The following is a 16,593-nucleotide window of genomic DNA, read 5'->3' on the forward strand; positions in this document are numbered from 1 at the left end:
TTCAAATTTCAAGATTCCCGGCGTTCTATTTTAAGCATAGAGGAACCAAGAAATCATATTAAATTCAAAGTTCACATTCAACACCAATACTTACTCAACTCAATTAAGTGATTCAATAATTTCGAACATTTTGCAATTGAAATACCTCCAACAGTTGCACACTAACTTTCCGAAGGATAGCAAATATATATTTTTTATTTGTGTCTTACATATCAACTAAATGATGCTTAAGCTATAATTTTAATTTATCGCCATATTATTATAATAAAGCTAACAAAGTGAAAGTTCTACATTCCCATTCCCATTCAATATGTTGCCCAAATCTTGATCATGATCATAAGCACCTAATTCTTTTTAGATATAGAGCATAAATATATAATTGCATATTTGGAGAGCACAAAATGCAGTCGCCGTAGTACTTGGTACACATATTCTTGAATACAGTCATAGATGATAGGCATATGCAACTACATATACACATACATATACATATACATATATATACATAATCCATGCGCGTTTTCTAACTTCAGAGCCAACCTTTCCTTTGTTGTGCTGCTCTCTTTTCCTACTGGCGCAAAAGCTTCGTAGGTAAGAACACAATAATAAGCAAGCCGAATTTAAAAAAAAAAAAAATACGCACACACACAATTTAAGAGAAATAAATAAACTACTAACTTATCTACTTGCAAAAAAGAAAAAAAGAAAAAAAAATGATACAAAGATACAGCAACAGATCTGTGAGAACTAAAAGAAAAACCAAAATAAAGAACATAGAGAACAATAGAGACCCAGAAATACAGTGGTCAATGGCAAACTATTACGTGTATAAGCAAAACATGAAAATTTGAATAAACATGATGATTTTATATGTGTGTATAATTAATAAATATGCGTCTCGTTTTTTTTTTTTTGTTTTTTTTTTTTATATTTATTAATTGATATTGCCGCCTAGCTGAAAGATAATCTCATTTCTATATGTAGCCTTGCACTGCGGTTTAGCGATCGGCACGTTCCGGCTATAGTCTATATATAGGTGTTGGTGGGGGGAAGACATGTTGGGTCGACCATATCGTTGACACTGATGACGTTGGAATGCCAATTTGCAACTACTATAAGCAGCTAAATGAGGCACTTTTTATAGGCCATCAAAAATATTTTTGCACAATTAAATACAACTAAAAATAAATGAAGAAACACCAACGAAATTCGCAAATTAACAACAATACACACAATAACGACAATAATAATAATAATAATAATAGTAATAATAATACAAATACAAATAGGTATTCAAATACGTGTACATTATTTCATTAGCTACATACAACAAACAACAATAACAACAACAAGAGCAACAGCAATGAACAAATTGGTGCACAATTCACAAAAAAAAAAAAAACACAAAAAAATTAGAAATTTGGAAAGTTTCACATTGTGTTTGGATGAGGTAGTGAGTGTGTGTGTGTGTGTGTGGGTGGGTGGGTGGTGTGTGTATGTGTGTGTGTGTGTGTATGTGTCTATGGGCGAGACTTGTGGGTATTCAGCTGAAAGTTGAAGGTTGACTAAAACAGTAGATCCTCGTCGCCCTCATTTTCGAGTATATTTTGCGCTTGCTCGCTGCTGATAACATTGTAGCCCTGGCGACGCAGCTCCTCCCTGGCGAGATCCGCCGATTTGCGGGCAGCCTTCTTCTTATCCTGTATCTTCTTCAAACGATAGAACTCCTCGCGCTCCAATTCATCCAACTCACTGATGATATACTCAATGGTCAGAGTGATGCGCGGTATTATAACTATAAATGATATAAGTAATCGCCATTACAATTATAATAATTATATATAAAGATATATGTGAAGGAATAGTTTTGATTATGATTTTCAAGCTAACCATGCTCAATGGCATTGACACGCCGGTTGGTCACCTTGATGACATCGTCCAGCGTGACAAAGGATGTCTGCAGCGAGGCAAGCTCAACGAGCAGACGCACCGCACTCTGATAGTTCTTCTTGAGTTTGGCCAGCTGCTGGCCGCCACGGGCGAGACCGGCCAGCTCGTAGGTATCGACGCCATCCTGATATGGCTCAAAAATGGGCAATGTGACGCCGGCGACATTATCCTTTTTGGTGCGTATCTTGATCTGTGCCTTGGTCACATTCTGCAGCACAATCTGATTTATGTCGCCGGTGGTGAATTTGACCTCGGCTAGCGAGAAAGCCGCCTCCTTCATCACCTGACCCATTAGCATTTTTGTCTACAAAAATTAATCATCTTTTTTCTATCTTTTTTTTGTTCTGATTTTTTGAATATTACACGCTGGCCTACCTCAATGATCTTGCCCAGAATTAGGCGAAAACGCATTTGGAGAGCATCTGCCTTCTTTTTAAGCAGGCCATGACCCTTGGTGGCGCCCGCCAGGCGCGATTTCATCAAAATTTGTGCGCTGTGTAAGAAATTTGTGTTTTTTGTTTTGTTTTTTTAATCGAAATTTAACATTTTTCTCAAACACTTTCTCTCTTTCTCTCTCTCTCTCTCTCTCTGTCGCTCTCTTTCTCTTTTAGTTAGTACTCACCCGCGGGACGGAAATATGGGCAGACGATCTTTGGCAGCCATGATTTATTAAGTATTACGATCCAGAAATGTACCGTTACACTTACAGTTACAGTAACGTTACGTGACGCTAGCTGACAAATATGTTTTCGAATAGAACAAACACTAAAAAATAAGTACCTACTGCGTGGAGGACAACAAACAACAAACTGAATAAAACTGTAAACTAAAAATATATCAACAACAAAATATTAGGTAAATAACATATATGCGACGAATATTGTACAAAAATAAATGGACGAGCGCGAGAACAAGAAGCGACAATGAGAACCGCAAAGCAAAGCAAACGACAATAAAATGGGCCAAATGACAACTGCGAAATGGTCTCGACGTTAACGGCGACGCCAACGTCGACGTCGACGCCGACATTATATGGATAAAAGCGACCATTGGGCCAAACGCTCAGCTGTTTCCGCCGCAGCAGCAGCAGCCAGAGATGATCAGAGAGGAGCGCGTGAGTATTAATTGAATTATGCACGTAAATAGAATTTCAGCTATGATTTGTTCGCAATTTTTCTCCGTATCTATTTGCGGAGCAACTATTTAGCTTGACAGCAGCAATTACTCTGCCTCAAAATCGGAAGCAATCATAAAAAATGTCTAAGGAAAAACGCTTGTTAAAACTAAATACTCTCTCAAGTTAGTCAGCGGGGAAACATTGGGATTTCCCATCTATAGATTGAATATTAAATATTTTACTTTTTATATATGTCTCATTAGTTGGGACTAAAGTCAGCAAAAATAATGTGCACAAAGTAAATTAGTTAGTCAATTCTTACACTTAAAAAAAATTACACTGAAATTTCGAAAATCGCTGTGAAAACCAGAAAGTAATTATCTTTTTTGTAAATTAATTCTAGATTTTACACAAATATATTTCTTATTAATATAAAATATTTACAAAAATCCCTTACACTTGGATAAATCATTTCTGAAATACAGAAAATAGCAATAAAATTAATTAATTAATACCCATTTTAGATAAATATTCCTTGGTGAATAAAAAAAATTCCTGCTTTTTAAAAATTTTCTTCAGTTACCCTTTGCACCGAAAGTATAAAATGCAGGGCGATTTCTTTTTCTCAGTGTAGTTCTCACTTTTAAACAAGCTTTCTCTTATACCTTCCAAATAATTGCATAAGCAATGAATTCACACAACTAGGCAATTTTATCTTTAAGCAAATCTCCACAATTCAAACGAGAAATAAATGATCAAACATTAATAAACGGACAATGGGCAATTGTAGTCAATAAAATCTCTAAGAATCCATCACAAATCACTTACAAACGAACGCATATATATATATAAATATATGTATATATATATTGATATTTACAAGCTGATGATTAATTAGAGCGCACGCATATTTCTAAGCCAGTGCTGCCAAATCATTGCGTTTGCCGTTAGAGCTCTTGATTTAAATTCATGCTGATTGCCAACAAAAATACGCAGAACAATTTTGGCACTTTGACCGGCCTGCTAAAGTGGAAAAGAAATGCCCAAAATTCCCAAATGCCAGCAACACGCAGTCGTTTCCATTGTTGTAATTTCGCCATGACCTGACAATAGAATACGGTGTGTGTGTGAGTGTGTGTGTGTGTGTGTGAGTGTGTGAGTGTACGTGTGCGTGTGCGAGTGTGACGATTGGTGGGGTGGACGGTGTGTTGTTCAAGTCACGCAATTTGAATATGCGTCCTATGGCGTCATTTGTCCGAAAAAAAAAACAATATCAACACGTGTGTACTTTATATGGGTATAGCCAAAATGTGTTAATAATATTCATTAAAACAATAGTCAAAAATGCTCTAGTCGAGAGAGCTCGACCAGGTGTTACGCGGAAGTCATCGATCAAAGCTTTGGCTATGCAGAAAATTGAAAATAGTTGCTTCTAAGCGTTTCTTATCCGATCCGATCTGATCCGAATGAAATTTGCACAGTTCAATAATCAATAATGTGTCGTAATACTCAATACTTGAAAGGCTATATCTTTAAAATTGTGCCTCTTTTTTATCGATCAATTAAAAAGAAGATTTCTGCGATCGACTCGACTGTTGATCCTGATCTGTATTATATGTAAGTATATATCTTATGATACCGCTTTTACCCATTTTCAATCGGTTGACAGTACAGAAGTGCTGCAGTTGTATTGTTAATTTCTGCATTGCTAGAGTATCTTATTAGTCTTATAAATATTTCTTAACAATTTGATATGCCACAGTCCATTGTAAAGCCCATTGCGAAAGCAACAATCCGAAATTACACGGCTACATAATGCTTCGATTCCGGAAAGTTTCAGCATTACTATTGTGTCCTCTATCTTCCCACGTCGTTGTGTTGAGTAAAATATTAGTTGCTTATCTATATCTTTTATCGTCAAGTCTAAACCCGATAAATCTGAGCCAAAATAGATTGGTGAGTACAATTTTATGGCAAATTGTGAAATATTACCTGTACTGAAATTACCAGCAGATTGGAAATAGATATTGTTCCACAAATTTCGTTTTGATAAAGTTATAATTGTGACAAATGAAGAACTTATCTATCGACTATATATGATCCTATTTGGACATAGAAAAACTGATATTTTCTAATTTCTTTTGCACAAAATATACTTTATTATTGACTTTCTTTTACATACAGTTCTTAAAACTAGCTTAAAAAAAAAACAAGTGTCATTAGCCTAGACTATTTTGATTCCTTCTGCATTCCTTGGTGGGGTGTCCACAGTTATAAAGGAGCCACATCCGTGCAAATTACAGACTGAGATTAATGAATATTCTTAAGTATAGTGGAGAACAATACCCAAAATGTCGATCCAGATGCACTGCAAGATAGCTTAAGAAAGATTCCGGTGTTTGTCAATGTTTCTCATGAAGTGAGCCAGCTCAATCGGGCAATTGGGCAATATTAATTATGGAAAGAAGCGGCTTCTTCAGTTCTTCTGCATTTGTACTTAAACGTTTAATACAAAAACGGATTAGGCGTCCTTCCTCTTCCTTACTTTACTCGTACTCGTCTGTGGCTATTGCCGAAAGATGTCCTTCGCGCTCTCTTTAGCTGCTTTAGCCGATTTAGCTGCTCTGAGAGCGTGAACACCGAGCAAAAGGAATAGCGATACTGGAAATATACAGCAGCAGCAGCAGTAGCAGCAGCAGCAGTAGGCGATTTACAGTTACTGTAACTAGTTTTCATTGAATTCGGCTTACACGTTGCGAGCTCTCTTGATTTCAATAGGGCGAGCTCTGAATTTATAATGAATAATAATTATAATAGACATCACATAATAAAAATAATCATTTCATACACACACGATTCATGAAAAAATTTAAAATGGCCTGACTACGTATCTAACTAACTAACATTTAGGATATGTAGTTGAGATCATTCAGTGTGTGAAGCCATGCAGAGGCATTTGCTACAAAATACACGTGCGACCTCATTGCGCTTAATATCTTGAGCATGTCAAATAAAAGTCAAATCCGCATGTAGTTACAAATATACACGCACGCATGCATACACACACACATTAAACACGATTTGTGTGATGCAAACATACATATACATAAACACACGCACACACACACACATTCAATGAGTGAATCAACAGTTGGCGTCAATTTTGTTGTTGTTCCCACCACACAAAACTGTCAAATTTTTTTTGGGTTAATGTAATGGAGTGGTGGGTGTGGGAGCTAGGCAAGAACAAGAAAAGCTCTCTCTCTCTCTCTTGCTGTCTCTCTCTCTCTCTCTCTCTCTGTCTCTCTGTCTCTCTTTCAATAATAAGTCACGAGCAGGCAATCACTCGCTCGCTGACTCACCCAACAAATTCCTTGTTCGCTCCGACATACGCACGCACAACACACACATACGCGTCCTGTTAGCAGTTAACATTGAGTTTTCTGTCATAGACAGCAATTGAAAGGGGTCACTTCGAGACAGAAGCGCAAGCAAAATCTTGAAAATCACCGGAATTGCCATTGTGCGATTTATTATATAATTACACTAAAAACAAGAACAACAACACAATATGCCAAATTTGATGGGCATTTTTCAATTCTGCTGCTGAACAACTTGTTGAGCATCGAGCCACGCACAGACGACGCCACTGCATAAACCGAGTTTTTTTACTCGCACAGGAATAGAATAAAGCAGCTGGGATGCTGAGCTGCTGCTGAGCTGTTGCCGCAGTTCGCTTTTAGCAGCGCCCGCAAGTAGGTTACATATTTTTTTTGCCGCTCCCGCTACTTTGGAAATCAAATTGAGCGATTTTACACCAACTGAGCTACAAAGTGAGTAATTAATGCCAGCGAAGATTAACAGTAAACAAGACGACAAAAACTAAACTTACAAATAAAAAATAAAACAAAAAGTAAGACGCTGTGCGTGGGTCGTGCGTGTTGAGTGCATGTGAAGAGTTATTGTCTTTTGTTGTCATATTGCGATTGTAATCGCAGCAACAGCAACACCAATACCACAACAAGAACAAAACAGAACAGAACAGAAGAGAAGTGAAGAGAAGCGAAAGTGACTGAGTACATGAGTCGTGCGTCCTCCTCTCTGATTGAGTTGAGATGAGAGGAAAAAACGCCAGTGAGAGTGTATTAGTGCTATTAGTGCCATTCAAATTGCTCACGCACTTACACACATACACACACATACACATACACACACACACTCACACATAGATTTATACATATGAACGGACATAAATATGTTATCAGCATCCACTTAATTTCAAATAGGTACACTTTGCCATTGTTAATTACTTTAATTTCAATTTGAAATTCATCTTTCCAGTCTCAACTTTACTTGAAAATTATTACATTGCAAATATTTAAATCTTGACTCGATACAAGCACAGTAAATTGGCAAATAAGTATGCTGGACTTTTTTTCGTTTTTTTTTTTTTGTTATATGCTCTTCTTTTACTCTGATACTCTGGTTCGTCAATAAATTTGAGATGTATCTTACGCAGTTTTTGAGTAGGAGCCATCGAATTTAGGAGGAGGATATTACCAGTAACTGCCTTTAAGTACGGATAAAAAAAATAATCAAAAAAATTATAATAAATGTAAAGATAGAGTCACCGAACTCAAAAGATATCTAGCTGCTAATCCCCTTTAACGATCAGCATACACGTTTTTAGACCACGCCCACACCCTCTGCCACATGGAACTAAAATTACGATGTTAAAAAACGATGACCACGCCCACTCCGCCTCCCAAAACTGTTACACTTGATGGAGCACCGATATAACCATATATTCCCGACAATTTGAAAGTCCATCACCGAACTCGAAAGCCATATTGCTAGTAACACCCTTTTTGGACCACGCCCACTTCCGCTGCCAAACACGATAAGAGCCTATACCTCCCACAATTGAAGAGATATAGTTACCAAGCTTGCAAAAATATATTACCAGGAAGCTCCACCAACATTTGCTTACAAATGGCAATGCCCAATGCCATCCCAAAAAATTCGCAACTGCACTTTTAAAGGCAAACTTGGAGGATAGAATATTAGGAACTTCCATCAAAGATTGGTATTTCCCTCTTCTTTAATTTGAGTTGAGAGTTCGAGATGTGTGAAGTTTTATATTGGTCAGAAAAATACTTAGTTTGTAAGCATACTACTTCATGTCTTATCAATGTTGGTTGCATCAACTAGTTTTGTTTTGTTTTTTCTTCCATTTAACCTTTCAGAACCACTTTATAAGAAAGAAAGAAAGAGCAACAAAATGGAGTACAAACTGATTACTGCCGAGCACTACGAGCTGGTGATCGAACATTTGCGTGGCAATTTCTTTGCCGATGAGCCGCTGAATCGGGCTGCCGGACTTTGTCAGCGGGGCGATGGCAACACTGAATTGGAATATCTCAGTCTGGCAACGCTGCAAGATCAGCTTAGCGTAATGGCCGTTGATGGGCGCCCCGACAGCGCCACCTATGGCCAAATAGCCGGCGTCATCCTCAACGGCATCCTGCTGCCAGGCGATACGGAAAAAGCGCTGGACAAGCTGCAATTAAGCGAGGACAGCAACTACAAAAAGATATTCGAGCTGCTGTACAGGCACTGCCTGCAGTCCAATCTGTTCGCCCACTACAATGTGGATCGCATTTTCGACGTGCGCATCCTCTCGGTGGATTCGCGCTTTCGTGGCCAAGGCATTGCCAAAGAGCTGGTGCGCCGTGCCGAGCACATGGCACGCAAATGCAACTTTAAATTGCTCAAGGCCGATGCCACCGGCATCTTCTCGCAGAAGATACTATTCTCCAGTGGCTTTAAGCCATTCTCCGAGCAGCTCTATGCCAAATACACAAATGATGCGGGGGAGATTATACTGCCCGTGGAGGCGCCACACATTAAGCTGCAGCTGCTCACCAAACAGCTCAACGATGGCAACATGAAGCATCAGTAAACACAACACTTGTATTATTATTTATTTATTTCTTTTTTTTTGTATGAACATACATATATGGTATATATTACACATATTTCTATATAGACACAAGAACTTTTTGTTGTGGAATGTACAATGGCATAAGACCGAAGTAAATCTCAGGCAAATATTTGGGCAAGTCTCAGATACGAATATGATTCAACTTAATTGCACAAATATTACTATTATTTGTAAATAAATAGGCAAACTTATATTATTATGGAGCGTTTTGTTAACGATATATTTGAACAAAATAAATATTATTAACTGGTCTTCAAAACAGATCTAAAAATAATATTTGCCCTGGAATATACGGAATTATGCCATGTGGAAAACAAATTGTTGTTTTTCTTCTTTTTTTTATGGGGACCAACTTTAAAATATGCTAACTAACTAATACTAACTAAATGTATGTACTTTTGTAAAACTAAAGCATTAAAAAAGGAAATGCGTAGAATATCTAAACATAATGGCAAAGTTTCAAAGTATATAATGCAAAAAAAAGATAAATAAAATATATATATAATAATGTTAATTAACTAGTCAAATCTGTGGCTACATATTGTGTATATTGTCTATTATATATATTTATTTATATATATATTTATTTATATATATATTTATTTATATATATATTTATATAAATATTGTTTAGGTACTTTTGATGAGTGGCCCAGCCTAGCACAAGCAGATTGAAATCCTAATACAAGTTAAATATATATCACATAGGCGCAGATCCAAACAACACAAATAACAAACAACATTGGCAACTGCTGAGCAGGTACTACGGCATTATTGGCATTATTATCCTTGAAGGATTTACTTTTTGCTGCTGCTGTTGTTGTTGGGCTTCTCGTAAATGAATATGATATCCTGATCGGTGCCAAAGGCCGTTCGAGCCGTATCCATTGCCTCGGACAAGCAACGGCAAATATCTGCAAAAAAATTATATATATAATTAGGTACAGATTTATAGATTAGCTTAGCAACTAAATTGAGAATCTACTCACGTCCGTCGTGCACCTCGGGATTGTGATAAAACAACTTACGCATGGCTCTATCGTAGCCACAGAGCACCACATAGTGTCCGGCGTATCTTTTGTTGGCAGCCGTTGGCAAGCGTGTGTTTTTTTGGGCAATACAAGATAGATGAAAACAACTTGGTAATGAATGCAAACATTTAATTTAATCAAAAAGTATCAAAACAAACCCTGTACGAATGCACACAGTTCCACACAGATTTCGAATACATTTACGAGCTGTCCCAAAATGAGTTTAAAGTAAAGACAGCTGGCAAATTTCAATTTTAATTTCTTGATAAATCTTATAAGAAAACTGATTAACAGTTCTGCGTTTAACATTATAATAACGCAATCGATGTGTTAAAAAAAAACTGTTAGCTTCATGAGAAACAGAGATCAGAGTGTTGATCACAGACAAATCACCTTGAGAACATGTGTGTATTCGTACAGATGTGCTTGTAATTGAAAATTTCATCGCTTACCCAAATTTTTCCAGGGTATTTGTGCGGCATATTTCACAGGTGAGGAGCGAGGCATTCGTTAACAATATAACGGGGCCATCGCGTGCCAAATGCTTAAGTATCACATCCATGTCGACTGTGCGCTGTTCGACGCGCAATCCGTGCGCCTTGGCATCCTTGAACTTGCGCATCACCCGCTTCTCGTCCTTGTCAATGATTTGCGAGTAGTACATGTGCTGGGTGTAATTGGGATCGATGCCAAGCGTTTGCGTAAAATACTCGTGACGCACTTGGTATCGATGCAGCAGATAGCAGAGATCAATTGTCCAGGTGCTGGAGCCGAAGCCCTCCTCCTTGCAGATGCTCTCAAAGTTATTGAGGAACTGTTCGCGTTGTGCCGTCGACAATATCATCAGAATGCAGGATATGCCGCAGTCCCAGTTATATCGCTGCTGATAATGTGTTAAACTGTAATGTTTACTTTGTGGCAGAGCGTTCATCTTTTTTTGTATTAATATTTTTATTTCGACTTTTTCCAGACACTGCAATTGATTCCCTTCGTATTTTTTTTGTGCTCAAACTATTGTTAATAACTAAAGGTTTTGCTGCTTATACAGTGTTGAGAATTTGCTGCTCAATGCATTTAAATGCTAAATATTTGGCAGACGAAACTGCGAAACAATAATACTTATTGGATTTCTTTCGAAAACAGATGTGTATGTTAAATGTTGGCAGCACAGCGTGAGGTTAACACATCGTGTTAACAGATTAACAGCAATGTAGACGCAAAGTGAGCAACGTATGCGCACTTATGCGTAACGTAAGCAAAACAGTTCAGGTATGTCGTGCAAAAATGTTCAAAATACAAATTATTTTTAGCTCTTACATTTTGCTACAGCAAATTTAAAAAAAATAACTAAGCCAAATTTTATATAAATTTAGCTTTCAAAGTCGCGACCATTTTTACACAACGGTAAGCTAACATTAGGGATGAGAAAAGCTACTGTTAACCTGCGAGCACACCGGATTAGACACAACGTTTTTTTGTTACGTGAAACATATGTTAAGCATTGCTCTTATTGGAGAGCGAACGTAAACAATGTGATTTTCCATAAGAGCAATGTTTTCCAATTTCATTAAACAACAAAACCAAAACCGTTATGTTTATTCCAGTGTACTTTCAGACAAAAGGTTTCTTTAAAAAAAATATGCACTGCTGTGATTGTACAAAGCACTAGCAGCCGGCACAGCCACAATCGCCGCATTAAACAAAATAATAACCAATTTCAGTCACATGAAATTAATAGAACACATTTACTGTCATGCTAGTATTTTTTTTTGTGCAGAAAATGCCTAAATGAAAAGCTTGATTCTGTTAACTTTACATGTGTATATACTGTGATTTTATGTTATAGGTGCGACGCGCAGCTGTTAAGTTCCTTTTCGATGAGATATAAAGCCATCGCACATCTCTAGGACATAACATAATACACAAGTGTGCGAATTCCATAAAGTCGCACACGGCCAGCGACGGGGTCGGGTAAATATTAAACAATATCCAGTAAGCTTTTCTTCTCTTTTTTTTTTTTGTTTTTGGCTTTTTGTCTAGGTATTCGGTCGCCAATAGTGTAGAAGATTTTTATATTTGGGTCAGCTGTGTGACACAAGCGGCGCCAGTAATACAACAAAAGTGTGTGACAAGTGTGTGTACAACAGTTTATAGAAATATATATATCAATATACATATGTGAATGCTATATATATATATATATATATATATATATATGCATATGTGTCTGTGTGTGGTTATTGTGAGAATGTGTGACCTTCGTGCAATCATCTAGCTTGGCCGACTTTTGCCAATTATAATCTAAGTACATCAGCATCCTGTGCGCAACCTTTCACAATAAGCAACAGCAAAGAAGAAATAGGAAAAAAAAACAAATAACGATATATTACTAACCGTGTGTTTACATCGAAGTGCCTAAGTGCATTGAGTGGACGACAGCAGCAGAAGTACTTCTGCGTCTGATTATGTCTTAATTAGATTCCACAGACACCTGAGAGAGCTTTTAACAGCAGCAGCAGCAATAACCTAGACAACAACAGCAACGAGGTAAACTCTACTAATGAACTGTCCTTATGCTCGTTGCTCGTTACAGTTGACAAGCCAACAACAACAACAGCAAGAAGAAGAGGCAGAGGAGGAAAAAGAAGCAGGATAAACAACAACAACAATAAGAACAGCGACACTGTGTTAATAGCGAAGACGCCACGTTCCTTTCCTATGGTGAACGAGTCTAGTCAGCAAACAGGCCAAATGAACGCACACTTTAGCTAAACTGTGCAGCACACACATACACACACACATACACACACGCATAACACACGCACACACACCAAAAAAAAAAGGATAACCAAAAAAGAAAACACTTCCATACCCCACACCCCTCCCCCATCCCCATCCATCTAATCAAAATGCGCGTTGTGGCAATGGTGAGTGGCGGCAAGGATAGCTGCTACAATATGATGCAGTGCGTCGCCGAGGGCCACGAAATTGTCGCATTAGCCAACTTGCATCCCAAGGACAGAGGTAAGCAAACAAACTAAACAAAAGACTGATATATTTTTATATGTATTTAAATCGCTAAACTTGAACTTGGTTTCAGATGAGCTGGATAGCTTTATGTATCAGACGGTTGGCCACATGGGCATCGAGATCCTGGCCAGCGCCATGGGTCTGCCACTGTATCGACGCGAGACCCAAGGCAAGAGCATACAGACTGGCAAACAATATGTGCCCACCGATGACGATGAAGTCGAGGATCTTTACAGTTTGCTCGAAACGTGCAAGGTGAGAAATGTTGCCCCAGTCAAAAACAATGTATGCCACCACTATATATATTATATATATATATATCAGATTAAGGCCATAGATATGCGATTATCGTTGTAAGTATTAGTTAACGAATAACGCTTACCCTTATACCCTGTACTTTTAATTGAATACCTGAGTTGTAGCTGAGCTGAGCTCATTTTTAGTTATCCAAAAAGTTGATAGTTATAAATGCAGTAAGAAACTTTAAACTCCCTCTTGGTAAATCTTAAAAACAAATTATTTAAACTAATTTTATTTATTTAAGTTCAAAAAAAAAATCATTCAGAAATGAAGAAACTATGAAAAATGTAGCAAGAAGTGAAAAATTAACATAAATAAACTGAACCCATTTTGAGATATCCAAAAAGCCAAAACAGTTTATGGTCGCAAATAGAGAAGCTACAAAAAACTATTGCTACAAAAAGATGATATCAACTAATACTATAAACCAGAAATCCACTACACTACTTGCTAAAGCTCCTCATTCATTCTAAAAAAAAAAGCACTAAAAATACTTAATATCAATTTTCATTAGCACAATCGAGCTTATTACTAATCCAAACTGATAAGAGCAATTATCACAGCGATTGCTGTGACGATTACCTGAAGTCTGTTCTAATTTCTGTTGGATAATATTGTGCAGCATATCCTGTGAGTCCAGTTGCAGTTTATTTGCCTCGCTTTGTCCTTGAACGAGTTGTGCGCCCCAACAAACAAAACGAAAAGAAAATATATATAAATATATATGTATATATATAATTGCGGAAATTAGTTTCGTAATCTTATCAATAATGCCGTCAAGCACGTGAACCCGTCGCAGTATGTCGAATATTTGATTAGACGACCCCAAAGGCTGTCACATTATATGGATGCACTTTAAAATTTAGAGAGGAACAGTTGCCAAGTGGGTCGGTCACAAATTGCCAGAAATTTTGCCAGTATGTTTTATCCATAAATTATCAGAGTAGGACACAGTTATTATTTGTCATAGTATTATTAAAGCAGATATTTGAGTGCCTATTTATATAAACTCGAACCATTGTTGAAAGAACCAACTCGAAATTGGATAAGGGCAAACAAATATATATATATATAATAATATATACACTCAATTTGTTTTGTCTACAATTGGTAATTTGGTATGGACGCCACTTCCAAATGGCATGTCGCCCGACTGAATATGTAAACTTTTATGGGATAGTTTTACCACATTCTACAGAAACAAAGAAAATGACTATTGACAGATTATTTGTTTGTTTGCTTGTTTGTTTGTTTGTTTCTTATTGCTATCTCGTCTCATTTGAATTTGCAGCATGAGCTAAATGTGGACGCGGTGGCTGTTGGTGCCATATTATCGGATTATCAGCGAGTGCGCGTGGAGAATGTTTGCAGTCGCCTCAACCTGATATCGTTGGCCTATTTGTGGAAGAGAGATCAGACTGAACTGCTGCAGGAGATGATCGACTGTCAGGTGCATGCCATTATCATCAAGGTGACCCAAATCCAATCCAATCCAATATCAATCTGTGAAAGCTCGACGAAAATCATCCCAATTAAAATATATTTTTGTTGTTTTATAGGTTGCCGCATTGGGTCTTGTGCCGGATCGTCATTTAGGCAAATCGCTGCGCGAGATGCAAACGCATCTGTTGAAGATGCGCGACAAGTATGGATTAAATGTGTGCGGCGAGGGTGGCGAATATGAGACATTTACACTGGACTGTCCGCTGTTCAAGCAGCGCATCGTTGTCGAGGATATACAGACGATAATTAGCAGTGCCGATCCCATCTGTCCCGTTGGCTATATCAATTTCACAAAGCTAACACTGCAACCGAAGGAGCTGAATGCCGTCACTGATGTTGTATTTGTTAAGAAATCCCTCGACTATATAAGCGATCTCAATGAGTCGACATACAGTGATCTAAGCGATCCCGATTTTAGTGAAATGGAACTGGAACTGATCGAGAAGGAGACACGTCTGCGTGAATCGCTTAGCCAGAATGAGTTAATCTCGCGCAGCAATTCATTTGGACGGCATTTGGCCACATCATCGTCCTCGCCGATACCCATTGTAACGAAGAGCGCCAGCGTCGACGAGCCCATACCGACGGCCAGCGCCTCGATGACGGGCAGCGCCTCCCTGCTGCTGCTAGCCAATGCAAATCAAGCGACATCCGCATCCGCATCGGCATTGGCATTGGGCGCCGGCGCCTCTGCCACCGCCGCCAATGGGGCAAACAACGCCGCCTTGCAGGCGAATAGTTGCTGCGGCTTTGGCATCTCAAATCCATTGGGCAGCAGCACGGCCGCCGTATGCGGCTCGCTGTCGCTGGCCATCTCCTCGCTTGGGCTGAGCACCACACAGTGCACAAATTATGCGGCGACGGCGACGATGCCAACGGGCCAAACCCAACCGCCCAGTCCCATGAAATATGAGCGTGAATTTCGTCCACTTGCCAATCAGGCCAAAGCGGCCATCAATGCCAAAGGCTGGATGTGGCTAGCTGGCATACAGGGTAACACACACACACACACACACACATACACACAGCGACAGACACACATACATATATAAACACACACGCAAACAATCATCAGAACAGAAGACAAACAAAGAAAATAATCACAACATATTTCTATATACAAATGTTCAACTCATGCATATTAATTGAGATTTATTGTTGTTTTCAGGTTGCGCCCCCAGCATTGAGCAGGGCATGCAGCAGGCATTGAGCACGCTGCGTGAGCTCTGCTCGAGTAATGGATATGATCTGCAGGATTTGTGCTTCACAACGCTCTATGTGCGCTCGATAGCCGAATATCCATTGCTGAATACCATCTATTTGCAATCGTTTGGCTTTCACAATCCACCGACCCGGGTGTGTGTGGAGTGTCCGCTTCCAGATGATTGTCATGTCATAATGGAGGCAGTTGGACATCGACCGACACCGACGCACAGTGGCGATGATAGCGAGGAGACCCAATTGCTGCTCAATGGTCGACGGAATACGATGCATGTCCAGGGCATCTCACATTGGGCGCCAGCCAATATTGGTCCATACAGCCAATCAACACGGGTGAGAAATACACACGAGCGACAGACAAGCGAGAGAGAAAGAGACAGAAAGAGAGCGCAAAATTCTATTATATTATATATTATTAACTGTATAAGTTGGTGACA

General features: G+C 38.6%; 4 protein-coding genes across 6 annotated transcripts in view; 2 read left to right on the top strand and 2 right to left on the bottom strand.

Moving 5' to 3' along the window:
- Window positions 1-1,286: 1,286 nt before the first annotated feature.
- On the bottom strand, window positions 1,287-2,753 carry LOC6564656 (probable V-type proton ATPase subunit D 2). 2 transcript variants are annotated; one of them, XM_043216317.1, is made up of 4 exons: window positions 2,573-2,753; window positions 2,326-2,443; window positions 1,891-2,254; window positions 1,287-1,795 (listed from the first exon to the last, which is right to left on the bottom strand). In XM_043216317.1, exons 1-4 carry the CDS (start codon window positions 2,611-2,613, stop codon window positions 1,566-1,568), a joined length of 753 nt encoding a protein of 250 aa, XP_043072252.1. In that variant the 5' UTR covers window positions 2,614-2,753; the 3' UTR covers window positions 1,287-1,565. The 2 variants fall into 2 exon arrangements, with proteins under 2 accessions (XP_043072252.1, XP_032593898.1); XM_032738007.2 differs by having other exon boundaries at window positions 1,755-1,795; window positions 1,925-2,254; window positions 2,573-2,734.
- Window positions 2,754-4,947: 2,194 nt separating this feature from the next.
- Window positions 4,948-9,585, top strand: LOC6564655 (arylalkylamine N-acetyltransferase 1). The gene is made up of 2 exons (XM_001991564.3): window positions 4,948-5,023; window positions 8,314-9,585. The coding sequence occupies exon 2, from the start codon at window positions 8,349-8,351 to the stop codon at window positions 9,027-9,029; it is 681 nt and encodes a 226-aa protein (XP_001991600.1). The 5' UTR covers window positions 4,948-5,023; window positions 8,314-8,348; the 3' UTR covers window positions 9,030-9,585.
- Window positions 9,586-9,680: 95 nt separating this feature from the next.
- Window positions 9,681-11,213, bottom strand: LOC6564654 (protein GUCD1). Of its 2 annotated transcripts, none has more exons than XM_032737897.2 (3): window positions 10,555-11,213; window positions 10,061-10,209; window positions 9,681-9,985 (listed from the first exon to the last, which is right to left on the bottom strand). In XM_032737897.2, exons 1-3 carry the CDS (start codon window positions 11,031-11,033, stop codon window positions 9,870-9,872), a joined length of 744 nt encoding a protein of 247 aa, XP_032593788.1. In that variant the 5' UTR covers window positions 11,034-11,213; the 3' UTR covers window positions 9,681-9,869. The 2 variants fall into 2 exon arrangements, with proteins under 2 accessions (XP_032593788.1, XP_001991599.1); XM_001991563.3 differs by having other exon boundaries at window positions 9,682-9,985; window positions 10,061-10,146; window positions 10,555-11,209.
- A 1,733-nt stretch (window positions 11,214-12,946) lies between these two features.
- The window catches only part of LOC6564883, a 6,541-nt gene continuing 2,894 nt past the window's right edge, over window positions 12,947-16,593 (top strand). The window contains 5 exon segments of the mRNA XM_043216318.1: window positions 12,947-13,126; window positions 13,203-13,387; window positions 14,724-14,903; window positions 14,992-15,928; window positions 16,104-16,489. Coding sequence (XP_043072253.1) covers window positions 13,012-13,126; window positions 13,203-13,387; window positions 14,724-14,903; window positions 14,992-15,928; window positions 16,104-16,489 — 1,803 coding nt within the window. The 5' untranslated portion in view covers window positions 12,947-13,011.

The sequence above is a fragment of the Drosophila grimshawi genome, unplaced genomic scaffold, assembly GCF_018153295.1.
Source record: "Drosophila grimshawi isolate 15287-2541.00 unplaced genomic scaffold, ASM1815329v1 contig_848, whole genome shotgun sequence".
NCBI classification, from domain to species: domain Eukaryota; kingdom Metazoa; phylum Arthropoda; class Insecta; order Diptera; family Drosophilidae; genus Drosophila; species Drosophila grimshawi.

Coding starts and splice junctions, on each gene's coding strand:
- LOC6564655 (XM_001991564.3), top strand. CDS start 8,349: ATGGAGTACAAACTGATTACTGCCGAGCACTACGAGCTGGTGATCGAA.
- LOC6564654 (XM_032737897.2), bottom strand. CDS start 11,033: ATGAACGCTCTGCCACAAAGTAAACATTACAGTTTAACACATTATCAG. Junction 10,210..10,554: donor AATACCCTGGAAAAATTTGG/GTAAGCGATGAA, acceptor TTCATTACCAAG/TTGTTTTCATCTATCTTGTA. Junction 9,986..10,060: donor TCCCGAGGTGCACGACGGAC/GTGAGTAGATTC, acceptor ATTTTTTTGCAG/ATATTTGCCGTTGCTTGTCC.
- LOC6564656 (XM_043216317.1), bottom strand. CDS start 2,613: ATGGCTGCCAAAGATCGTCTGCCCATATTTCCGTCCCGCGG. Junction 2,255..2,325: donor TTCTGGGCAAGATCATTGAG/GTAGGCCAGCGT, acceptor TAATTTTTGTAG/ACAAAAATGCTAATGGGTCA. Junction 1,796..1,890: donor TGTCAATGCCATTGAGCATG/GTTAGCTTGAAA, acceptor TATCATTTATAG/TTATAATACCGCGCATCACT.